The sequence below is a fragment of the Pezoporus wallicus genome, unplaced genomic scaffold (assembly GCF_028554395.1).
Source record: "Pezoporus wallicus isolate ANWC-B61680 ecotype Strahan unplaced genomic scaffold, APGP_CSIRO_Pwel_v1 contig_2908, whole genome shotgun sequence".
NCBI lineage: Eukaryota > Metazoa > Chordata > Aves > Psittaciformes > Psittacidae > Pezoporus > Pezoporus wallicus.
The window spans coordinates 2915062-2941921 of NW_026642179.1; the positions used below are offsets into that span (position 1 = coordinate 2915062).

At 40.2% G+C, this 26860-nt stretch overlaps 1 protein-coding gene across 12 annotated transcripts in view; it reads right to left on the minus strand.

Moving 5' to 3' along the window:
* The window catches only part of CALD1 (caldesmon 1), a 253307-nt gene that overhangs the window by 6020 nt on the left and 220427 nt on the right, over positions 1 to 26860 (minus strand). For 8 of the 12 annotated variants that reach the window (XM_057427895.1, XM_057427897.1, XM_057427892.1 and 5 more), the window contains 10 exons: positions 25869 to 26015; positions 22351 to 23410; positions 21661 to 21744; positions 16781 to 16929; positions 11755 to 12010; positions 10003 to 10143; positions 2944 to 2987; positions 2775 to 2853; positions 1458 to 1595; positions 335 to 430 (listed from right to left, as the gene is read on the minus strand). In XM_057427895.1, coding sequence (XP_057283878.1) covers positions 335 to 430; positions 1458 to 1595; positions 2775 to 2853; positions 2944 to 2987; positions 10003 to 10143; positions 11755 to 12010; positions 16781 to 16929; positions 21661 to 21744; positions 22351 to 23410; positions 25869 to 26015 — 2194 coding nt within the window. Of the gene's footprint in view, positions 1 to 334; positions 431 to 1457; positions 1596 to 2774; positions 2854 to 2943; positions 2988 to 5279; positions 5373 to 10002; positions 10144 to 11754; positions 12011 to 16780; positions 16930 to 21660; positions 21745 to 22350; positions 23411 to 25868; positions 26016 to 26860 lie in introns of those variants that run through there. The other 4 variants (XM_057427902.1, XM_057427903.1, XM_057427900.1 and 1 more) reach the window with 3 other exon arrangements.

Below are 26860 nucleotides of genomic sequence, written 5' to 3' on the forward strand. Positions count from 1 at the left end.
GGTCAATGCACAAGTGTTTCACCCAAGGTCTATGGCTGGTAATTTCTAAATCAGTGGTGGGCCTTTCACAGGTGGTAGATTAACATACTTCTCTACCTGAGAAGTGCTAAAAGAGGTCTTTTTAGAGCACCTCTAAGCTTTAAGGTGAGAACTGCCTTGCTTCCTCTCCCACTTTTCAGGAGTCAACAGCCAGAAGGCCTCTGTGAGCTTCCAAGAGAGGACATGCAGCAAAGTTCCTCCAAAGACCATCAGCTGCTTGAGGAAGCACCATCACCACCTCTGCTGCAGGAGAGAGCCCACTTGCTGAAGAGACTGTTGTTGTAAGTTTACTTACAGAAGGTTTTGGAGCAGGTGATTTGTTGCTCTCGGGGGTCTTGGTTAACCACTCATTGATACGACTGGAGACACCAACCTTCAGTCCAGCAGTTTCCTGAAAAATGATAAAATCTAATCAGAAGACTTTCAGAATAGCTTCTGCTATGTTTTCCACAGCTTAGATTTAAAAACAAAGCCAACCCTGAGTTTAATATAGATCTCCTCACTGAGACTATGGCTAGGTAAGTGTCACGTTGTGTACTCTGAAGATATTGTCCCTATAAACCACACAGTACTACTAGCCTCTAGTTTTCAACACTGATTAACTGTGAAATGACAATATTATTTCCACTTTAGTGCTAATCCAGGAATAAACATTAGACATAAACTTGGTGTTTCTGTCATAACCCCAAATTCCAAGCAAAAAAAATAATCTTTACCTGAAAAGACAACAGTCTATTTTTGTTTTGCTAAACTAAAATTAAAAAAACACAAAAAAACAAAAAAAAACCACAACAACAAAAATAAACCCAAGAAACAAACAACAAAGCCACACAGTAGAAGAGTTAAGGAAGTTAAGTGGGCTAAATTTTAAATCATTAAAATAAAACTTTAAAAGATTAGTACAAGTTACTGAAATTTCATGGTTATCTGTAATAACCCCCTTCAATCCATGGCTCAGTTCTTTGCTTATGATGAATGATTATCAATTCACATAAATTTCTAGAAAAGAAATGTTGCCTTAAGAATTTACATAGAAAAAATAAAGGTCTCACAAATGCTTCTATGCATTATCTATAAAGCATCATCATTATCTTGCCTATTTAACTCTCCTCTGCCCCCCAAAAGAATGTTTCCCAACACAAAGAATTTCTTTGTACTCCGCTTGAACTACTCAGATGTATTTGTCTAAGATACCTGATGTGGCTCTGGAATGTCTCATAACTTAGTTCAGTATGTCGTTATACTCAATATTGCAGCCCCATAATTTTGTGGTTTTTTTGAAGACCTCAGGATCCTTTGAGATATTCTTTACCAGTGATGTTAACAGGAGAAGCCAGGCTTACTCATAGGAACATGAATGGCAATGTCAGGCACATAACATAATTCTTTATAATCGTTATGTAAAACTAAACACATACCTTATTTGGTGTTCCTGTTCCAGAGGGGGATGAAAAAACATTCCCTTTCTCCCACATGCTCTTGATATTACGGACACCCTCAGCTGGAACTGGAAGGTCAGAAGCTGCTGGCTTAGCTGGTCTTGCAGCCTTTGTGCCCTGCAGAAGAATTAAGGCCAGTTGATTTTGGCATTAAGAGCTGGAGTTGCAGAGTGGTTTGACTCTGGGCAGTGCTGGAGAATGCAGCAGTTATAAGTGGTTCTAACAACGATCATAGGAAGGAGAACCCAGCTCAAGAGGTGTCACTAAGACTCTTCCCAGTTTGATTTGCAGTTATACCCTTGACATGACCAGCTATGAAAACTGCAATCACTTAGATTTTTGCATCTGTTGAGTTTCTAAGGCTTATTGCAAACCACAGCTCAGCACACAACTGCTCCAAGGCTTTCATTTGTCCTCTTCCAAGTCTTAGCACTTGCATCCCGTGCTCATGGCTCTTTCAGGGACACTGCTAAGGAAATCCTTATGCAGAGACAGGGGAAAAAGACTGCTCTGTCATTCAGCATCAGACTCTGATTCTTCTGTCACAGACAACATCATGATTCTAGGGGTAAAATTCAGCAGTTATAGCATATTTTGAATGAGGCAGTTTTTTAAGGAATAGGGGACTAAGCTACATTATCTAGTAGCTTCCACATTGCCTACACTCACTCCTTTATGAAAACAGTTTAAAACAAAAAAGCAAGCATCTATTTTTGCTTGGACTATGAAAAGAAAAATCCCTCAGTTCTGTCTTCCAGGCACATTATTAGCCACAACTTGTCAAAATCACCTGGGGTCAAATTCAGCATTTTGTTCTGATTGTTTTTTTCTTTGCACTACTTAAATCCCTAGTTCACTGAAGTGTCTTTCTTTGCCAAGGAATTTCACTCTGAAGTGCCAGCCAGCAGCACAGGCCCAGTTCATTGCTCTCCTAAATAAGCTAAGTCAGCTTTGCTCAGGCTGACTATCAGCTCTCTGCTGATAGTACTCTCAGCAGCCAAAAAGAGGATGCAACTGTCACTCAAGAAATGCTGACTGAGTCCTTCAAAAGCTACTCCAAGCTTACAAAGCAGAGTAAATTATAGCATGAAAGGAAAGATAGAAATCTGAGGTTTTATTTAGATATATGTCTAGAAGTTAGTTATAGGTGTGCCTCAAGTGTTTTGTTCTCGAAGTCATGTTGAAAAAGGGCTTGTGACCAAAAATGCCTGCAATTCTTGAACAGTAAAACATAGGCTGATGAAAATCTCAAAAGCCATTACTAACTAGAGCCATCCAGACGCGGAATTAACTTACCTCAATTGCACTAGTGTATTGCTCAAGCCTGCTGTCAATTTTTGAGACAACTGCAGTTGTATGGGTGGGTTTCATACCACTGTACAAATAGAAAAAAGGGAGAAAGAAATTATTAATCCCTCCAATTGAACACTGCTTTTTGACTGAACTTATTGTTTCATTGCTTTACCTCTTCTGAGCGGATTTGTTCAAAAATTCTGCTCGCTCCTCTATCTAGAAAAAAGAGAAACAAGAGCTGTATGGTTAAAGTTAACAAAAAGGCAGCCTGTACAAGGCCAGGCTAAAATGTCATTTCAAATGTCAAAAGGCCAGTCTGAAAGAGATGCATTCCAACAGAAATCACCACAGACACAAACACAGGATTTATAGTTAGGAGCCTGTTACGGATATATTTTCTGCATTAATTTTTTGCATCCTGCATATTTCTTCAGGGCCTCATTTGTAACAAGAGAATAAATCACCAATATAGAGAGAAGAGTTCATATTGTGCAAGGGGTTGATATTCACAAAATCTGTGTAAAATTTCCTCATATCTCCATATCTCCTGCATTTTCTGAGTTGAACCATCAGACTAGTCCAGGTTTGGGGGTTAGCTACGTACCCTACCTCATGCATGTTCTTGCAGGATATTGACAATTGAATTTGAGCTCTAAAAAAAAACAATCAGCCTGTACCCTGCTCATATTCAAGCAGGGTCATTGCTGAGTCAATATTTACCAGCTGTTATTATACAAGCTAATATCTCATATTTCATCGTTATTTTCTAGTCTGTGTATAGGAAAATATTGTCATGTTTCCAGGGAAAAATAACCATGAAGTTCTCATACGACTTATGGCAAATGTCTCAATAATTTGAAAACAAAAAGACTCCATCCCTGAATAAAGTTTTAAAATATTTAATGATGAGGGCAGCCTATTTGCAAACCTCCTCCAGTGTCTTCCACATTGCATTGTTCCATTTCTTGTCCCAGGATCTACAGTTCCACTTAAGAGTAAAATATACAAAAGCAGCTCCAGGGGATAGAAATGACTATTAATTAGCCTGGCTGGTTTCCTGGGGATTCCCCAGCTCAGTATGTGTTGTCCATTTACAAGTTACTTGAACAGTGACTGCTGAGGCATTCACGCTTTTAAAATTAGGCAATGACAGCCATTCCTTTAAATGGCTCTCCTCGGTGCCTTTAGCACGCTATACCAGAATACTAAATCCCACAGCAATCCCATCAATGCATGTTTTATTTCTCAAGTCTGTACAAGCAAATACTTCAGCAGTTCACTTCAGTGCAGAATTTGCCAAACAAGCTCACTGGAGGAACTCCAGCTATCATCTGTCCAACTCAAGGGCACTTCTAAAGCGCCAATACACACAATTTACAGAGTAATTTACATTAACAGTTTTAGTTACCAATTCATGATCTAAACACAGCCGTGAGTGGAAAGATGGGCTTTGCCCGGGTGTGTACCAAGTTTCTCTACGCGCTATTGACACAAGGCGGCAGCAGTACACCAGGCAGGAGCTGAAGAGCCGCCGTGCGCACAAGTCGCGATCTGCGGGTCTTCTTCTGCCAGCTTCAACAGTTCCCAACTTAGTTTCACCCAGAGCAAATACAGTCGGCATTGCCATAAAACAAGCAAGTTAATTATTAGATGAAAAGTCACTAGACACATCTAACTTAAACTAGTCACCTCTCCTCGAATATGGTATAGGAGGAAAATTTCCCCAAAACACTGATTTCTGGGCCACAAAAAGCTTAAAAAAAAAAATCCTCATTGAAATGATGAGTTACACCACCAACAAAAGTCACTGTTTTCTCCCCTGCTGTGTATAAATGGGTAATTCCCCAGCTACATCAGTGAAACCCTGGCTGGCCCCAAGAACAAACAATATGGACTGACTCAAAGAACCTGGACTAATGGTAACTAATAATTTATTGACAGCATAATTCCGATGAACTGAGAATCAACTTGAAATCTTACAAGAGGGACAGTTCTTCAAAGGGGCTAACAGTAGACTCTTTCTAGTTTTCCTATGTTAAGGAGGGAGAGATGTCTCCACACAGCAGGAAAATCTGGCTTCATTAGGCATTGGTGTAAGAGGGGGATAGGTTGTAGTGAAGAGGGACATGTATTCGTGATGTCATAGTAAAAAGACATGGGGTCATTCTTTACCTGCTGGAAACAGCAGCTCTCAGAGCACCTGCCCTGAGTCATTTCAGGAATAAGTCATGGATTGTTCAGAACAGGAGAGTGAGGAAGCAAACCAGAAAATAAGTTAAAGAGGAAAGCAGAGTTAGGAAGCGACCCCCAGATCTGAACCAGGTGCCTTGTGTGGACAGATAACACATTTTCTGCACATTTATACGAGAATTTGTTCTAGAGCATCTTCCTCAAAATACAACATGCATGAAACAGAAGCACACTTTGAATACACTTAGAGAAAACACACCTGTATACACACATGTATTCAACACATAGGTTGACTACACTCAGACTGCACAGAAACATCTAAAGGTCATATATCTACCACACACCACATAAACTCCATGCATAAACTTTAAAATGTGTGGCACATACTGTAAAGAGTATTACAAAATAGATCTGTAAGAGAAACAGGGTGGTTAGTGCAAAATGAAAGATATTTTCTCAGTTTGAGACCAGGAAATACAAATAATTTTTTTTCAATACGTTCATTTAAACAGGATCTTATTAAAGAGCTTGGACTATGTTTTTTCACCATGGAATTCCAAACCTCTGACACAAGACACACATACTTCAAAAAATGCAGCCTCTAATTAAATTATGACCAGAGAGAAAAAGCACAGGATCTTGGGCTGCATCTCTCCCACGTAACCTGAGTTGTTGAAAGTTAAGCATTTAGTCAAAATTATTCATTTTGGTTCCTTCTACAGCCAGTGGAGAGGCCGAGAAGCTCACCTCACCCTAGGAAAGGTGGTGTTGCTTGTCCACTGAGGGTGGCTCCCACTCTGTTAACTACTGAAGAAGTTTAGATTAGACAACAAAATGCTTAGGTGGACATGTACCCTTCTGCTGGTAAAGTCAGATGAAATGAAACCAATGGTTCAATTCTCACACCCAATTACGGCCTTACTCTGCGGGGTCAGTACATATAGGTAGCAAGGAATAAATTAAGCAAGATGTTGTACAGAGATATACATATGCATTTATCCACATTCAATATTGCACAGACATGCTTTGTTCACTGATTGTGCAAGAAATGCCTTGCCTATTAAAAATGCAGTTGAAGTGTGGGTCTCAAAGTACACTGACTTCCATCTGTATATTCTCCAAGAACAGAAACAGAAAGAGGAATGAATTAATACGCAATTTGAGCCAATGTCTCAGAAAACTAAAAACATCTAGATATTCCCAGTAAAATTTGTTTCATACAAATGTATCAAATGATTCTTGGGAATTTAAAACTGATTGTTAGATGTCATGTGACAGAAAGTGTTGTAAACTCATACATAATAAAACTCTTCTCAAAAAACAGGTCAAGAATGAAAAGGAATAATGCACACAGAAAACAGAAATCCCTCTATTATAATTTTGCCTCATGCCCAACAGGTGGAAGAACCTAATGGAAAGCCATTTGTAGTGGCAGTACCTAGGAGTAAAGGGCCTTTTCCTCCCCAAGTGGCTCATGTGTTCTTTTGCTTCATTAAGTACAGTTGGGCTTTTAGCTGATATCAGCAGCACCTGTGCAGTGCACCAATTTACTCCAGTTTACCTGGAAGACTAGAGGTGCTGCCATCAGCATCAAAGATGGGGGAAATATAGGTGTCACAAATTGTGTTCTTACCACTCTATCTTCCCTCTGCTGCAAGAGCTGCTCATCTAGAAAGAACTGATTGGCTGCAGTCTCTTTCCAGTCACTGCTCCAGCTGTCAGGTATTGAGATCATGAGATAGGACAAGACAGGTCTCTAAGAAAAAAGAAATCTCAAGCCCTGAAAAGTCCTATCTTCTGGCCCAGCTGTCAACATTGCCTTGTAGAGAGTGCAGGATGCCGCATCAGCCCATGTTTCCCAGGAGACGTTTTCTACAATGACAGGAGATACCGCAGGCTCCCAGGCTCCTGTTGTGCTTCCCCCCTTCAATGCCTAACAGCTTTTGCATTTCTGTAGTGGTGGAGCTCGCCCCCCAGAAGAGACTTAGTACTGAAATATCCTGTTCTCTCCTGATTGACCTAGAGAATAGTTAGACAAGAAGTCAGTAGCACTTCTTCACAAAGAAAACATGAGGAATAAACTTATCTAAAAAGGAAAATGAACAAAGATTATGCAGGAAATCTCATTCTTCTACTGCAGCACCATTTGTGTGAACTAAACCAGTGAAAGCATGAGCTAGAGCAGGATGGGAGAGCAGCAGATGTTGCTCCAGTCTTTGTCCTTATAAAATAAACCAAGAGAGAGGGCAGAGGTTGAATAGAGGTTTGGTACTGCTGTTATGGCCCACAGGGACCCCACTAGCCCTGAGAAATCCAAGCTGCTTCTGTCCCTGAGCTAGTGATGAACTTTCGATGCTTCCTTTTCACTGTGCCCTCAGAAGGCACCAGCCCTCATGCTGTCAGTGGGAAGACTTCATGCTGATGTGATAGTTGTGCTGAAGTAATGTCTCAAGTTTCAGGGAAATACTGTCTTTAACAGTTAAAACAACAGGACCTGTCAACACTGTGTAGGCTGTGATTTATTAGAGGCCTGGCAGTAGTTCTTTTTAGATATGTGCATATTATGCCTGTGTTTTTATACCTACATTTATATAGGTACATGCACGAGCCGTGCAATACATAGAGATGGGTTGCACATCTTGCTCTCTCAATTCTGGGTCTGCATATCCTGCTGGCCCATGCCCTGCCTGATGGATAAATGCAGTGTCCATTAAGATGTTAATATGTCACACTGCTTTTCAGTTTATCTCCTTTCTTTTGTTCTTCTAGTTCACTTAGTAAACAGCATGCCCTACTTTCCTTATCTAAGATAGTTAATCCCAGGAACTTCTTTTTCTTCCCCAAAACTTATCACATCAGGAAGGACAAGGAAGGAGAAAAAGATGCTATTCCAGATTATGATCTAGAAGAAGTCAGAATGTGCACATGTATCACACAGTATTTTAATACTGAGCCTCCCTTTTTCATTATTAATTCCACCCACCCACAGTTGTGTATTTAGGGCTCTCACATGACTCATGACACATCTAACCAGATGATACATTCATCAAGAGAGAAAATATGTGCCAGATGCTTTACAAGTCAAAAGATAACTTGGGAAGCGCATAACAGACAATGAGAAAGCTATGCACCAGCCAGGTTAGACCAGCCTGAGAAGTCTGTCCAAATGAAAGGTAATGAAATATCCTGTCTTCTAAAAGCTGAAGTTTGACATTAAGTTTGACATTAGGTTATTAAAATGATATTATTCTCTCCTGAGCTATTGATCACAGAAGGCCAAGAAACAGTTTAGGGCGTGAAGTTCAACAGCATTACATATCTATTCTGGCCACCCACAGACACTGGAGGAAATACATACAGTGTGACCAATTTCCCAGGGATAGAAACAGAGAAAAAGTGTGTACAGTTGCATGTATCAGTTTTTGTAACTGAAAACGTCTACCTAAAAAGCCATAAAGCCCAGCATCAGTTATCACCATAAAAAAAAAAAAAGGACCTTGGATGTTTAAAGACATTTGGAAAATTCCAGTTTTCCTCTAAAAAACCACTTAGAATAGTAGAATAGTGTAGCACTGGTCCAAAAATGTTCTGAAAGTTATTAACCTCCTGCCAAATCATGTTTTTCCCACTCTCTCCAAAATTATGATCTATATATTATGTGTTTTCAAGTATAATTTCCTTTCTTCTGAGTCATCTGTGAACCAGAGCTCCAAATATATGTCATAAATGGCATCTAAATGAACAGAGAGAAGAAAAAAAACCCTCCCAGGAGGGTTGGGAAGAAGCTGTACATTTATAGTGTCTGTTATTGACACGATCTTTTGCAACCAAAATGGCAAGACCATTCGTTCCTATTATCCAATAGGAGCATATTATAAAGCTTGGCAATCTTCATTTAGAGCTATATGCATTTTGTCATTATATTTCAGGTTCAAATGTATCTGAGAACTCAAAGGCAAGTTCCAGTCAAAAGCATTTGGACACTGACTGCATTTGCTAGAACTGAACCCAAAACAGCATGGGGCTGAAGATCCAGATTGGTTCGAAGTGTAGCTTACTGTGACCAGAAATGTGATTTTGACCAAATGCAGTCTGTCATTCAACAAATACAGTTCTTAATCCCATGGAGATCCACTTCATGGTTCAATGAGTTCCTACCTGACAGCCTCCTGCCTGATTCCTTTTTCTCCTCATGCCCACTAAGGGGCCTTTTTTTGACAAACACTTTGGATTCTTAAATGATTAATGACACAAAATGAGAAAAGGAAAAATAGTTGAAAACAATTAATAGATCTTTAGTTAGAGCTTGAGCTGAAAAGGCAAGTGGACTGAATACCAAAACAAAGTTCCCGGTAATTTCAGCGGGGCCAGGATTCCTCTTCCATGCTGAAAGGCCATTTAATTGATTTATCTGACTTTCAGTATAATACAGGCCACAGAAGACCACTTAGAAATTCCTGCAGTGATAGAAGTTTGGGGTTTTTTTCCTGTTATGTAAGAAAATGAAATCCAGCCCAGTACTTCTAGATGTTATTTTTAGAAGAATTAAACATAAACTAGAACTCCCACATGGGGCAGTTTCAATTTATGATGATTAGGCTGCATACATTTAAAGACAAAGTAAGCTGGCAAGGAAGAAAGTAATTATGGACGTGGAAGGAGAGTGAGAACATTTGTGATCTTTATCTACTCCAGCTCGCAAAGTATTCCTATAATAAATTAGCATGGAAAATTAACACAGTAATACAGCTCTAAGTTTCCAAAATAATTTTATCTTGAAGGTAAAGATACTTTTTTTGACATTTTTCTTCAACAAGAACAGGTAAACAGTCTAGATTCTGGTTTTATAAAGGATCTCTAATTTTCAATCATGCCAGTGAACAAAGTTTTCAGCAAAACATTTCAGGCTAAGGTTTATTTCAGAGCATTGTCACAGGTCTGATTTCAGGTATTTCCACACTGCTTTGATTTTTGGCTGTTGGTTTGAACTGCAACCCCCATTACCTTTTATGTACTGTATAGAAATTAGCAGGGAGGTTACCTTGAGAGATGAACCTTTAGGACTGAAACATTTAAATGGCTTCTTGTCTTCAGATACACCATCTTCTGGCATTTTTTGACGTTTTTCAGCAGCTTCAGCCCTTCTCCTTTCAATTTCTTCCTTCATCCTCCTCTTTTCCTCCTTGTAAAAACATGAAAGGTCACTTATTCTTTCAGAAACTACATTACCATTACATGGCTTTGTAGTCCTGCAAACATTTACCACATTTTCTAAGAACAGATTTTTATGCCAGTCAAAGAAATTCAGTGACCTATCTAAACCCTAGCAATGTACTGCTACTCATAATATCACAATGTTAAGGAAGTAGGAAAGGCAGCTAGTCGGTGCTGCTTTAGTGTCTCCTCACAGTGAGGTCACCGGATTTTTCCCATGTAGTGCTACCAGTGCCATATAAAGAGAGAAAAAAAGCACATTTATAAAACCACTCAAATTCAGTTTCTCTATATCCTCCTGTATCATCATTTTCCTGTTCTGTCCATCTACTCTGGCACTTGTGCCAAAGTTAAGAATATGTAACAAGAAAAAATCAATCAGTGCCCAAAAAAGTGAAGACTAAATGCTTACATCTTTTCTTCCAAAGACAGAACATTAATTTTTACTTCGTAAGCTACAAGCCAAACCAGAAGCCTCAAAGCATAACCATTGTAACCAGTGGTCAGCAGCATCTGACCCGCAAGGTACAGTTTTACTGTAAATTTCTTAGCATACTAAAAGCAATCGGCATTCAGCTGCCAAACACTATTATTATTCATCTACTATTTGTTTTTCAAACAACTAAGATTCCTAAATGATGCACCAGAGGTTTGGAAATCCTATTTATAGAGTCCCTTGGCAGAGAAAGTACAGGCAAACAGATGTGCTTGGGTACTCAATATTTAAATAGGCAAGAATGCCTTCCTAATGAGATGTAGCCCATCATACCTATATATAACATTAGCATTACAGCTCATCTGCAGCAGATAAACTTTTACATGTGCTTTGTAATTCAATTTGTGTAATGGCAAAAAGACACCCCAAAGAAATTAAGAACTCTGTGGCTATAACACTGCTCCTGATATTTTGCATCCCCAATAGGATGAAAAATTCATAGCTATCACAGATTAAATCCTGACTCAGGAAGACATATATTAGAGCCCTGTATTTCCTGAGGCTAGAACTGTTGAATTTCTTTCTACCCTGGGTGATTACATGTTTTATTTTGGGTGTGACCCATCTATGTGATGTGGTCACTTGATATCAAATATGGTATACTTCTAGTTAAATCTGAAGGTTAAAAAACAGGATGGTTTTAATGCTGGGTAGTATATTCAAAGTCAAGGTATGTTGCAACAAACCATCTCCTGACAGATGCTAAGAAACAGCAATGCTCAGAAAGGAACAAAACCCAGAGGGCCCAGAAAAAGGGTACTATTTGAAGTAAAGGTTCAGCAGCAGCTCCCCACACAGCAACATTAGAACCAAGAAGCAGCAGCACACTTTGGCCTGTATGCATGGTTGTGTTTGGCCTTGCTTTCCTTGTTCCATGCTCATTCCTTGCCCATGAAGGGTATCCCATGGCATCATTCTACCCTTTTGTTAAATACAGACCCATTGACCAACAGCCGCTTCTTTGCTTTAAAGTGTCTTTACAGACACTGCTGTAAAGTGTTACTAACTATTGCAAGGCCAGTGGAAGTAAAGCAGTAACAAGGGAATAAAACCAGAATCGAATACTTCATATTTTATACTTACCTCCTCTCTGACTTTCCTCTCAGCCTCCTCCTGCTTCTTTTTCTGCTCCTCTTCCTCCAGGATTTTTCGGCGCTCCTCCCGCCTTTTCTTCAGTTCGTCCAGCTCTGCTGCCGCCTCCTGCTGCTTCTCCTTCAGCTTCTCAAGCTCGTCGTTCTCGCCTCGGCGACGGCGCTGATCTTCTAGTCGCTTTGCAACCTCAACCTGGGAGCCCAGCTTTGCTTCCTCAGCGTTTGTGGTCCCTTTCAAATTGGAACGTCTGGGAAAAAAATGAAAAGGAAGGTGATACAACATGGGTTTTGCCTTCCTCTGGCCAGATCCACCTGCTGCCATGCACTCAGAAACAACATGAGAGCCTGTCACTCAGAGATATTGCCTTATAAGACCTTTTGCTCTTTGCAAACTATGACAGGCCCCAAACATTTTCATCAGGAGTTAGTAAGCTGGGGTATTGAGAGGAGCAGCTCTCCCACCCACTGCCGGTGAGGAAAGAGTCTTTCATGTATCTGTGTGCACAGGAGTTGCACCACCCTGCCTGAGAACTCAGGCCAGCTCCATTTTTAGGAGAATTCGTTAACTGAGCTTGAAATATTTAACGTATCATGTAACTTCAGCAAGAGGAGTTGTATCTCATCAGCATCTCTATGGTATACAGTAAACTGTAAGTTTCACACCTTTGCTGTGCGGTATACAGAAGAAACACTTTCAAAAGCCTATTACACCCATACAGACAAAGCAGTGGAAAGCTATAACTCCTCTCTGTTGATTTTAAATGGGATAAATTTACATATAAAAATCACATAGCAAAAATATTATGCTGTGTTCTGTGTGATGAAAGACACACTAATCCTTTGCTTTCAAAGGCAAGTATTTTTTTATAAACCCTGTAAAAAAAAGAGAAACATCTTTGGGGATGAACAAATTACTTGGGGAAAGCAGGATATAAGAGCAGGAAGGGAATCTCACAGCTTCAACAATGTTTTAAAAATCTAAAAAGGGTCCTGCCTAACCTGTAACACTTAATCACTCTAACTCTCTCAGCCTGTATGAGCAGAAAGGCTCATCAAACATTTTCCAGGGAAAGTATGACTTTTTATTAAGGAATTGGAAATTATTAATTAATGGCAACTTTCTACAGGAGCAAACCAGAAGTTTTCAACCAGCTTTAATATCTGAGGCAGAAAGAATGAATACCTAAAAAACCTAAATCCCAAAGAACTTAAATAGGTGAAGTACATACTTTCAACAGAATCAGATAGCATCACCTAGTTAAATAATTACCACCTCAGTGTTTAGACAAATGGCTTCTCCCTGACTGTATTTAATATACTGCTGACAAGGAGATAGATAGCTAAGAGACATCAGCTATCTACAAGAGAGAGAAAGGGAATGTACTTATGGATTAAAAAAAAAACATTTTCTTCTCTGTTCTGTTGGCATTTGAAAAAGCTGGATATTAATGGCTTCATTAATGCAACCGGAGCGTTGCAGAGCATAGTATCACAAAATGGTACAAATTAAGCATTCCAACAATAACAATAACTTTTAGAGACAATCAGATTAGAGGTGACAACATGAAGAACAAATATCATACAAATTTACAATATGGTGAATCATACCCAATCCTACAAAAGAGCTCTTCATTCAGATAGATACCAGATTCCATCTAGATGGAATTAACCATAAAACACAGGCTGTAGGACCAGAGCTGAATTACCTGTGGTTTTAATATCACAATAGAATATACTAACACAGAGTTCTTTGCCCTCACATGGTGTTACCAAATTGGATTAAATTAATTTCTAGCACAACATGCATGATTTAAGAATTTTATCATTAAAAGAATTATATTGCAAAATGACATAACCAGATTGATGCTATTATATGAATTCTGCTTCTGTACTTCAGCTGTGCAAGTTTGTAATTTCAGTAGTAGGACCTGGCAATTATTTTGCAATGTTCTTACTTTGTTTTACAAAGTCTTTTCTATGCAAGAGTGCAATATCACAAAGCAAAGCTAAGGAAAAAATTGGTTCAGAGGTCTGAATGTATGTACTTCCAGTACATTTTTATGCCCAATTTCTTCACTTAGAGTTACAAGTACACAACATGTATTTCCCTAATATCACCTTATCACAATCTGTTTCTGCTCTAGGCCATATTCCCAAATGTGGTTTTGCAGTGAAATCACGTAAAACATGAAAGCAGAACCTCAGGATCACCCTCTGCCATAAGCATCAAGTTAATGTAAGTGGCCATGAATAAGAGCTTGCATCAGGTAATGACACCTAATTAAAGAAAGGAACTCATGCTTTTTGATGAAAAATACATATACAACTAACTAAATCATTGTGAGAAAACATTCGAAACTTTATTTGAAATTTCATTTGGCCCATTCAAAAACAAAGTGAGTACCAATACCTGAGGTGTGAGGTATGATTTTTGGCATCCAGCATGAAATACCTCTGATTCGGTTTGCAGAGGTACTGAGAAACCAAAATGTTCCACAAGCCTCTAATAAAGCACTAAATATTTCTAAGGTTCCAGTGCATCTATCCTTCACGGGCCATGAGAAATCCCTGGCTATTTTAAAGCCTTCCTGCTTCATTGCAAGTGAATGGCTTTTATAGCAAACATCCTAAGAACTTCACTATTTTTTTTCCTTCTTTTTTTTTTTTTCCTCTGGGTCTCTGAAATCTCTGTTGCCAGCTCACCCAGACTTGAAAGATCTAGGCCCAAAGAAAATGCAAGAGCTCACTCCTGATAGACATAATGATATCTCTGGCAAGGGCAAATAGCCCTCAGAATTAAGAGAACTAAAACCATAAGGTTTACAAAGATTCTCTTAATAAATAGCCACCCCGGTTTATATCAGCACAGAAAAAAAGGTTAGTCCTCAGTGACTTCAGTGAAAGCAACCTCAATAAAATTAACAGCTACTCTCAGCTTTCAACTAACGAAAGCCAAAGGTAGAATCTAGTCTTAACATTTTTGTTTGGAGACCTCAAGTCTTACAAAGAAGGACATTTAAAGTTTATAGCTTATTTTATTCTAATGCTGCTTTATTCTCATATTTTATTCTCAGGACTTCCCCTACTGCTTCTGCACAAACCAAAATAGCAAACAATAAACTGGCAGTATTTCTCTTTATTTTCCTCCACCTCCCAAACTCTGTTTTCAACAGATTCTGGGAATATCTGTTCTCTGCTGCCGACAGTGGGAAATTAGTATTGAGATACTGGGTGGAGGAAGAGTTTCGTAAGCACCTCTTTGGTGCTAAGAAATAAAGTTGGTTGCCAGCTTTCAGACAAAGAGGAAAAGGAAAGAAGTGGTTTGTGGGAGCCAAAAATGCTATAACAATGTGAAAAAACATGTTACATCATATTTAGGACTTTTGCAGTGCTGTATGAGAATAGGGAGGAAGGCAGGTGGGAGGGGAGATGGGAAGGGGAAGCCATAAAATGAGGGTTTATTCTGTATTTCTCTTACTGACTGACGTAGAGAAACAAGACACAGATAAGAATTTTCTCTATCCTCCACTACCCTATTCAGTTCTTTGTTCTCACCACTGAGAGTTGGCCAAGTTACATGCTTCCTAACTAGTATCTGGTATGTTCATGTAAAAACAAGAAGGTATTTCCAAACAAAGCCCAGCGACGTGGGTGCAGTTCATTAGAAAATAAGCCAAGAGCCTTAATTCATACCTAATAACACAATGAACAGTAGAGCCTCTGCTGATGTTGCTAGCCCAAGCCTTCTACTCAGACGATGAAAGGCTATTAAAAAGGCTTCTTCCCACATTTGGGAAATCATAGAAGAAAAACAGAAAAAGGAAAAAAAAGGAGTGGAAACTGCATGTTGCCAGTAAAGCTTGTCTCCCACAGGAAGTAAAGCAAATGAAAACACAACCAACATATTTTTAGAAAACCATTCTCATGTTATTGATGATGTGACCCAAGTCATGAAGCAGGACACTTCTGAGCAAGGCAAATTTCCTGCTATTCCATGTCTATCTCTGTCTGTCTTTTGGCCTTAGGTCATGGTGTCTCCAGGGACTTCTGAACTGCATTTTATTCTGAGAAAGTTTGTTTTCCCCGGAACAATCACAAAGGGAATGCTGAGATACAACAGCAAATCCCATGCATAGATTTCTCAAAGTCTCTGGAGAGCTTAACCTTTTCTTTGCCTCTGTCAGTGTAAAAAGAGGAAGAGAGGTGCAGAAGAAAAAAAAAATTAAGCAGATCTCTAAGCTATTCTTTCCTGGTTTTCTGCTAAAAATAGGAACTTTTGCTCTGCTTTGTGTATCCCCTCCTTTTAGCAGGCAGAATCTTTCTTTAATAAAATTTTCACTAATTTGCTCACTTCATTGAATTTCCCAATATAGCCATAAAGCCATTTTTCAAAAATAAAAAGAAAAATCAAAATGTGATAGATCTTATGAAAAGAGAAAAATTAGAACATTTGGGCTAGGAGAGGGTTTCTCCTAACTGAAAAAAACACTTTTATAGAGAAGCCATTAATTGTAAGTTTTGCCTTGAAATCAATAGAGAAGCTCTTTCAAGTGTTAGGAACTGGATTGTTCTCCATATTGATATGAAGTCTGATTAAAAGCAGGTGGGAAACTGGAAATAGGTTATGTCGATAAAGGTTGAGATCTGACTTAGAAAGTTAAGAGAGCACAAAATCTGAGCTGCTGTCATTATTGGCCTCTGCGAAGATATTAGAAATAAATGTCCTTCAAGGAAGGAAAACCACAGCAGAGCAAAAATCAGCCACTAGACTACTGAGGGAGCAAGGCTATTCACATCTGCTTTCTATACTTCATTTTGTTTACCACAGCAATGTGCAGGCAGTTCATTATAAAATAGGCCAAGAGCCTTACTTTGTACCTAGCAACCCAATGAACACTAGAGCCTGTCCTGATACTGCCAACCGAAGTCTTCTACTCAGCAGCAACAAGGCTATTAAGCAGAGATGCCCCCCTGCCCTGATATAGCATAAGCAAGACTAATGCTTACTTGGAACTTACCCAAAAGCATTCTCAGTAGATTTAAGTTTTGGGGCAGTGAGTTCACGTTCTCCATTCTGTGCCTTTTGTTCAGGAACTCCCTTCTTACGATCCCAGATGCTTTTCATTTCTTCTTTGGGTGCTTTTCCTTTATCCTTGTCATCTTTTACCTGCTCAGGAGATACCATGAATCATAGAACAAAACCAAAAAACAAACAAAATGTCACAATGAGGCATTCTAAATAAGAGCCGAGGAATACAAATTTCTTGGTATTAATAATTAACTAAGAAAATGTCTTTAAAATGTTTATGGAGTTTACGGCAGTAGTAGTCTGTAAAGCTCTAAACTGACCAACCACCACTCAGCTGTCCTGATCTGAATTCAAGATGAAAACATATTGAATAAAATAATCAGTCTTCTGGGAAAGAAGACTTTGTTGTGGCCATGGGACTGCTACCATATTGCTTCATGCTGTAACTGCACCCCACTGAGGGAACCCAACCATCTTCCCTCCCGCTGCAGCATGATTCACCTCTTGCCTATTAAGATTCTGCTCTGCAAACTCTTTGGGACTATGCTTGTCCATACACTCTTGATGCAAGGTTTAGGGCACTGGTGCAATAAAAATAACATATAACCTTCACCAATTGTCAGGTACCTTCACCAATAGTTAGACTTGCTCACAAAGTTCACACCCTTTCCACTGTCACAGCAGATGGATACTTCATTATTGCAAGAATAATAGCCAAAACTCAAAATTATCTTCACATCATAGTAAAAGTCACTGGCAAAATCCACAGTCCTACCATGGGCTAGCCATGGATGGTATTATGACACATGACTATTTAATCCTATGCAAAAGCTTTGTCCTATAAGTCTTAATAGTAATCAAGTATTAGTGCCTAGATTTCACTTTCCAGTATTCCTTCAGTTATGAGCTTGAAGTATTTATCAATGCAACAGATGGCCTGATCCCAGCAGGATGAGTCATGGCTAGATACTGATAATAGGAGGAGAATATGGATTGATTTAAATTCTTTATCCTCAGATGGAATTATTCCCATTCAGACTACTAGCCTAAGTAAACTTTCAACAGCAGCAGATGAAACATTTACCTCCAAATTTATTTTTTTTTTCCCCATATCTGCCATGTTGGATGAACATTCCATCTGGCAAGCAAGAAATACCTTCTGTGAAAAATCATGTGAAGACCTTTAGAAAAAAAATAAACAACTTTTTCCCTTGCAAGTCGGTTGCCATCCCATTTGCTAGCTAGAAAGAAAATGAACTTCCATAACAGTCCTATCTGCAACAAGAATTTCTGGAGATGTAGTACCTTTGCCAAGAAAGGATCAGTTCAGAGTATGTCCTCCTCAGGCATTGAATCAAGCTGCTGAGTGAAGTTCCAGAATCAGTCAGAGGTGATGTGACAGACAATGCCAAGGTGGCACGCACTACAAGGTCATACTGCGTGGTTAAACTACTTGAGCAAATTTGCCACTGATGAGGGATGCTGGACACAATTTACAGAAGCATTTGCTCTGTCCTGAGAATCTGGTGCAGATTTTCCCCACCCTCTCCTGCCAACAGACTTTAGCCTCGACCTGGCAGAAGCACCCTGACAGGCAATAGGGGAGTTCAGTTTCCATGACTGTGCGTTCTTTGGCTATGATGCTGTAACTGCTAGCAAACAAGGCCATTATTACTAGTAGCCTCAAGGAATGGTTTTCCGTTTTCTAGGAGCTGGGCTGAGACAACCAGGGCTATTCATTGAGCCTAATGATTGACAGCAACATCTTTCGGGTACTCCCAAGTAGGGGCAAGACTGCAGCTAGTCATCATGTTCATAGCAAAAATCTCTGCTGCCTGTTAGCGATCTCCTAACCCTTCAGTCCCAGTCATGGTGATACCGAAACCAGCAATGCTGACTGTTGCAAGATTTGCATGCCAGGATGTGTGTGTTGGGATTTTGAGAGCATAGGATTTCCTTTGCTGAGATTTTCATCTAGACCTTTCTAGGTCTCATTAAAAAGCCAATACTTCCAGCTGCCTGATATATTGAAGTCCACTGGGGAGAGCCATATCTCTTACATCTTAATTGAAATCAGTGAGAAAACTAATATTAAAACAATATAGCTTAAAAAATAACAGTTTAGGAAATAACATTTTAGAAGCCAGTAGGACTTACAGTAATGTGTCTGCATTTGAGAAAATAATTAATATAGCTTGGCCTCTTTGTTCAAAAAGATCATAAACCAAGATATTCCTGAAGTATTTCACAGCTTTTGGGCCCAATCCGTCTACTAAATTTAATGTCAAAACAGAGATTGAGTGGCACAGAAGCAGAAACTATTATGTCCCATTCCCAAGGCAGGCAACAGAAAAAGTCACTTCCCTTGCCTCAGCGTTTCCTTAAATTACAGGCTAGTTTAGCAGAAGCTGACAGTTCATGTGCTCTCACAGATCTTGACCATCAAGTCAAGATAGAACATGACCAAGATCATGTTTAGCTAATTTCCACCTTTATCTATTTATATTTTCATCTTTCTCTACACTGCTTCTTTCCTGTTAGGATGTTATGCTAATATTTGAGAGTTGAGATTTCTGAATCTAGAATTTGAACACCTTCAGACCACAGTGAATCAGTTACTGAGTTTGGGGCCATTTGGCAAATTTGTTTCTTTATTTGGGCTCAACTACTTGGTGACTTAAAAGATGCGGGCATCTAGGTCTGGGGTTTCCATTTAGAACCAGCTACCATACCCAGATACCATGAGAAAAGCAACTGTTGCAGCATGTCTAGCCAAACTGGAAGCAGGAAATACCAGGAGTCTCACATCATGAGAAAGATTGTACTTATGAACTTTCCAGGCCACTTTTGAGAACCAAAAATTGTGGGGCAGTTCAGAATAGGAGACAGATTTTACTTGCTGATTTGATCAAAACCTGAATTTTGAGGGCCCTATTTTGGTCACATTAAGAAAGGACATGTGCTTGTGTTGCACAACTGCAAAAGCAAAATCTGATTATGTAGGTACATCGTGTCCCCTCAGGTTCTTGTTCATGAAATACTGCCATTCTTGTAACTGCACACAAGGTTCAGAAATAGGCCTCATTGAATTTGTATGTCCTTGAAGAGGTGGAAGGAGTGGAAATGGGAGCCTGATCTTGACTTGGAGCCTGAGGTTGTCAGTTTTTCTTCACAAGCCAAGAAGCAAAAACTGAGATTTTCAAAACTGAGCAAAACACTTTGAATGCTCAGTTTGATGTGTATGTAGAAGATCTACCTTTCAGTGGATGGGTATTCAGCAATGCCCTTAAAGTGGGACTTTTAAATTGTCTCAGCTTGAGCAACCAAAAAATAGAAGCACTAAAATTGCAAGTAACTATTAAAAATCAATTTCCTGGAACAATTTAGCCCTGTGGTTTCAGTTTTAAAGCATGATGAGGGCTCCAGTGAGGGTTGACTGAGCTCCACATAATCAAAAGCAGGATGACTGTGTCTCAAGTCACCCCTAAAATCAATATTTGGGGTTAGTTACAGCCTCCTTTTTATATTTAGTTACAAAATCCAAAGATCTCGTTCAACAATGAACTGAACTGAAATGAAAGCCATTTCTGTCTTATGAAGATCTCTTAATATAATCCATTCCTTATTATTTGCTCAGCTCTTCTCTCTGCTTTTGCAATTGGCTTAATTTAGAGTGATAGCTTAGTTTTTCTAGTGGACTATTCTGAAGCATCTCCATTAGGTCTATTTAAATCCTCCCCTTTCTAGAGTAACTTATTCTAGTATTCCAGATCTCTCCCCCTGTTCATTAGAAACATTTATTCTAACCATCTTCATGACTTCATTTGCCTTTTCAACCTCACGTGTACCTTACTCGAAATATGATACCTTAGATGATCAAAACAGACTTGACATAAAACCTTGCGACACAATTTGTCCTCATCACTCTCTGAGGGTGAGCTAAGCATCTACACCACTTTCCAAATTTATCAAAAAACTAAAGACCCTGGACCAGATCCTCTACAACCCTCAATGCTCCCAAGCAGATGGACAGGCAGCAAGCTGCCCGTTGCTAGATCTATGTACTGTGGTTCCCTTTATGCTATACAGACCTGGCTGAACACAAATGGGTCTAAATCTCTGAAAGCCTGACCAATCTCAGTGTCTGATTAGAATCAGGGGTATTTTGATACCTACTGCACTGAACCAAAAGCACAGTTGCTACACAATATTGAATATGGCTCCCTGTATCCTACTGCAACCTGAAGAGTAAATGGTCCCCAAATCTTATCTACTTACCATACAGTAAAACACCATGGCACCAGCTCCTGCGTTTACAGTGGAAATGCAATGCAATAATTTTTGTGGATTTTCTCTTTAAAACAAAAGAAGAATCTTGGGTATGCACCGTTTGTATCATGGGGCGTTGCAGTTTTGGGGAAAATCATTAGTTAGGGTAGTCAGGTAGCCAAAGGACCTGAATTATTAATTATTTTTATTATCAGAGTAGATCTCAGTCATAGGGAAAAAGTTCACAGTAAAGTGGGAGGAAAACAAGAAAGGATGATTAGTTGATATAGCCTTGAAAAATTCATCCCTCGGGTGCAAACCACCCTTGCATTATTGACCAAAATGACTTTCCTGAAGTATTTGTTCTAAGACAAACAGGACTGGGTTCTAAAGTCCAAAAGAACAAAATACTTAAGCATTTACTTCATTTTAAGCACGAGTAGCTCCATCCCTATTTATTTCAGTAGATTTACCCATGTCTTTGGAGTGAAACAAATGCTTAAGTATTTTGCTGAACAAGCAACTTCGAGTGATAGGTCCTTACTTATTTTCTTATCTCAAGTTTCCCTTCAACACCTAAATCAAAGGTTTACAAGTTACCTGATCTTTTTTGGAGGTAGGTTGGAGCTTCTCATCTGGCAACTTTTCCTTTTTATCTTCCACTTTAACCTCTTTTTCTTCCCCCTTGGTTTTTGGGGTTTAAATAATTTATTTCTTTTAATATGAAAACATAGCTTCTGTTTCTCCACACTGTGTTCATATACCAATCCTGTGTGCACATCTTCATCATATGCTTCTGTGTCCACATCCCATGTGCAGTTGTGCTCCCCCCACCCTCTCCAAATGCTTCCATTCTCCTATATGGGCCTTTCTCCCTTGTGTGGCATCATGCTCACATGTCCCAGCAGAGCGCCCTCTCTTGTGATTGCATTTAGCACACACAGTTTACCAGGTGCTCATAGTATTCTGTGCCAAGATATGCCTGCCTTCGTTTCATGTGTTACTGCATTAGGCCAGTTTATAGCAGCTGAGAAAGAAGGCAGCAAACATGCAAAGGTCTGAACATGCAAGGCTTTCTTTTAACAAGGGAGTGAGGTCAGGCATGTGCACTACGTTACTGGAAAGCAGAGGTAAGGAGCTTATTTTAAAAGAGAGATAGCATGAGTATTAGTCATTTCAATGCAGGAATAGATTTGTGAGGAAATTCCAATTCAATCTTTCTTTTTTAATTTGCATTACATTTCTCACAAGCCACAGGTGTCCTACTTTGGTGCAAAATGTTTACTGTACCTGTTTTCTTATCAAAGCTGCTTGAGGTTTTTCCTCTTGTGCTTTCTTCTCTTTTACCTGTTTGTCGTCTATTTTCTTTTCTTCCAACTTTTGTTTTTCATTTAATTTCTCTGCTTCTAGCTTAGCCTTTTCTTCAGCTGCCCTCTTTTCCTCTTCTGCCTTAGCCCTCTCTCTTTCCTCAGCTGCCCTCTTCTCCTCTTCTGCTTTAGCCCTTTCCTCAGCTTCCCTCTTCTCCTCTTCTGCTTTAGCTCTCTCCTCCTCTTCTGCCTTAGCCCTCTCCTCCTCTTCTGCCTTAGCCCTCTCCTCCTCTTCTGCTTTAGCCCTCTCCTCAGCTGCCATCTTCTCCTCTTCTGCTTTAGTCCTCTCCTCCTCTTCTGCCTTAGCCCTTTCCTCAGCTGCCTTCTTTTCCTCCTCTGCTTTTAACCTCTCCCTTTCTTTTGCCTCAAGTTTCTCCCTTTCTTCTGCTTTCTTCCTTTCTTCCTCAGCCTTTTCCTCATCCCTAAGCTTCTCTTTATCTGCAGTATCACTTATACTCTGCTCCCCTTCTGATACGGCATTTGTATCATTCTCTGCTTTGTGTTCCTCTGCATTTATAGCTAGACTTTTTGTTTCTGCTACCTCTTCTTTATCTGTGGATTTTTCTGCTGTCACATCTACCTGATTTTCCTCTACAGGGGCCTCCTTTGGTTTCTCCTCCTGTACCTCTTCCTTGTCTTTTTCTTCTTTTTTTTCCTCCTCTTCCCCATCTTCCCTCCAGTTATTCCTTTGGTATGATTTGGTAACTGTTTCTGTTTCCTCAATCTCATAGCGTCCTCGGCGTGTTTCAACTTTTTCCTCTTTTCCTGTGATCTCGTTTTCTTCCACATTGTTTACTTCTCTCCTGCTGGGCAGTGACAAGCTCCCATCTGTGATTGTGGGATCAAATTCCTTTTGACGTTCCAGGGCTTCCTGAAGGCGCTTTTGACGTCTCTCCTCGCGTCTTGCCAGTCTCTCCAACAATGCAGCTTCATCATCTGCTCCCCTTGTGGTTGTGGTACTCTTGGTTTCCTCTTCTGCCACACTACATAAAAGTGATAACTTTGCATTAAAAAAAAAAAACAACCAACAATAAAACACCTTTCTAACACCATAAGCACTTAGCTATTTCTAGAAAATCAACTTGCTGTAACATCATTCCATGGTTTGAAAACACAACAGGTTGCATACTTTGTAATTTAGCAAAATGCTTCTGCAGATTAGTTTTGGCATTTTTATGTGTATATGAACCTGGTGCTTCACAATGTCAGAGCCTGGAAAGGCTCCTTTCCAGGCCATATCCAACAGCTACTGAAGCCCCCAGGAGTGATACTGACCTCAGTAGGCAGTGGAATAGTCCTGACACTTGAAACATCTGAAAGATGAACAGCCCTGAAAACTTCAGCCTCCCCCCTGCATCCTGCAGCAGAATACCTTGGAGGACTTCAGCTTGCTTTAAGCAAGAAGCTACTCCTGTTCAGCACCAACATCCATAGATACAGTCCATAATTGAATAAGCTGGTCATTAAGAGTGCAGTGAAGTCGCAATTGTCTGCACAGAGATAATAATCTGTTAGGAAACTGAGTGAGCATAGCACCTAATTTCAGAGATCCTATTCAACAGCTGTAAGTGCCAGGACTGAATCCCTTTCTCAGTCCCTGCAGGTTTTTTGACTCCTTCAGAATTCAGCTGTTTAATTCTCCTGTGTGCAGGTTTCTTCCTTCTTTTTAGCTTCTCCCTACCCCACCATTGTAAAAAAATTTTATGATCTACAATGGGAAATGTTTCTGTTTTCCTGTCTATATCCATTTTCCTTGTCTTTAATAGAATACTACTTGTGATCAGTATTTATTAGCTTGATACGACAATGTTTATTTCTAGTCATAGAATCATAGAATAGTTAGGGTTGGAAAGGACCTTAAGATCATCTAGTTCCAGCCCCCCTGCCATGGGCAGAGACACCTCACACTAAACCATGTCACCCAAGGCTCTGTCGAACCTGGTGTTGAACAGTACCAGGGATGGAGCATTCACAACCTCCCTGGGCAACCCCATTCCAGTGCCTCACCACCCTTACAGTAAAGAACTTCTTCCTTATATCCAATCTAAACTTCCCCTGTTTAAGTTTTAACCCATTACCCCTTGTCCTATCACTACAGTCCCTAATGAAGAGTCCCTCCCCAGCATCCCTATAGGTCCCCTTCAGATACTGGAAGGCTGCTATGAGGTCTCCACACAGCCTTCTCTTCTCCAGGCTGAACAGCACCAACTTTCTCAGCCTATCTTCATACAGGAGGTGCTTCAGTCCCCTGATCACCCTCGTGGCCCTCCTCTGGACTTGTTCCAACAATTCCATGTCCTTTTTATGTTGAGGACACCAGAACTGCACACAATACTCCAGGTGAGGTCTCAGGAGAGCAGAGTAAAGGGGCAGGATCACCTCCTTCGACCTGCTGGTCACGCTCCTTTTGATGCAGCCCAGGATACAGTTGGCTTTCTGGGCTGCGAGCGCACACTGAAGCCGGCTCATGTTCATTTTCTCATCGACCAGCACCCCCAAGTCCTTGTCCGTAGGGCTGCTCTGAATCTCTTCTCTGCCCAACCTGTAGCTGTGCTGAGATTGCTCTGACCCAGGTGTAGGACCTTGCACTTGGCATGGTTAAACTTCATGAGGTTGGCATCAGCCCACCTCACAAGTGTGTCAAGGTCCCTCTGGATGGCATTCCTTCCCTCCAGGGTATCAACCGAACCACACAGCTTGGTGTCATCGGCAAACTTGCAACAAAGATGTTGAACAAGACCGGTTCCAACACTGATCCCTGAGGGACACCACTTGTTACTGGTCTCTTCTATCGATTGTGTTATAGCTACTGGGAATCTAGATATATTATTTGTGATTATATGAAACTGAAGAAATGGTGGACAGACTGGAAGGCCAGCTCTGCTCACTCAGCTTGTGACAAGTGATGTATCACTCCATACGCATTCCTGCTGTTAATAGCTGTATGACCCAGATAATGCCCTTACCCAGGTAGGGGCTGAGGTCTAGCGCTTACTCCCAGCTCCTTGCAGGCAGGTTTCAGCTGCAGCTTAAGGCACCGATCCCATATGCCTTGACATGGCATGTCATCATGGCTTCTACACTATAAGTAGGCCAAAAGATGTAGAGGCTTGTGAGTCCAGATGCAGTCATGCCTGAAGGAATCTGACATCAGGATGCATCAGAAGTATTACCCTCAATGAGCCCCACCTAAGTTACCCATAGACAGCTCTGAGTACACCCTGGGAATGTGTCATGAGCATGGCTTCAAGCCCAGCTTCAGTGACACTCCCATCCCACTCTGTAGACAGCCATTTGTGCTCCTCACTGTGCTAGGTCCTTGTCAGAGCAAAGATGTCCTAACCTGGTGCTTAGAATTTAAAAAACAGACCTCTTCAAGATACTTCTACTCTGAAAAAAAAATTACTGCTGACTTGTCAGTAAAGAACTTCAGACGTTTACCTGTTTTGGGCATTAACTTCTGATTTATCCGTTACATCTCCGGATAGATCTCCCTCTTCCTTTTGCCGCAGTCTCTCCTGCCGAGCCCGTCGGCGACGTTCCCTGGCGGCTTCTTCCTCATCATCGTCATTTCTCTGGTAGGACAGCCTGCAACAAAAATAGGGAAACAAAACAAAGGGGCTATAGCATATAGGATACTGTCACTGAAAAATTACAAAAAGCAGTTGAGCAGGGCACAGTAAGTGTGCCTGCAGTGCCTGCTCCATATGCTGTTTAGAAAATATGCTTTGATGTTGAGATGCATAGTTTCAAAGCTTGGGTTTGTTTTCTTTTTCAGAAATGAATTTGACAACATAGTCGCAGTGAAGGCAGCAGCCATATCACACTGTCAGTTTGCTCCTACAAAAAAATACCAAAGCCATAAAAGCTCTGTAGCTGAGCAAGACATTCTGCCAGACTACACCATGATCCTGACAGAATGCACACAGCAGCACTTGAGCAGATTCACTCAAGTCCATATAATTGAAATAGGACTTAGCCTAGCAGCTTTTCATTAGCCTCCTCTAAAAATCACATGCTGAAAACAGTGACAGTATTCTAAAACTGAAAGCCTAGAAAGCAGAGAGGCACAAGTATGACAGCAGCTCTCAGTTGTTGGTTCTGAGTGCCAAACATCTGACACCTACAAAATTTTTGTGATCCCAGAGCCCTGCCATGCCAAATCATGCAAGATCACTGTTGTGATGAAAGCATACAGCTGAGAACCCATTGTGTTCATCTAACCCAACAGATGATTGCATTTAGCTTCATCTTACTTGAAAAGGAAAGCAAGACATTACAATCCTAATAATCCTGTAGCCCACTCAAATCTTTGCTGAAGCGCATTGTTACTGTGTGAGATAAATGCAAAAGTCTGCATTCCTCTTACCTTTTTGTGCAGGGAAAGTGAAATAGAAATCTAACATGTCCCAGACCTTGTCAGGACCTTCATT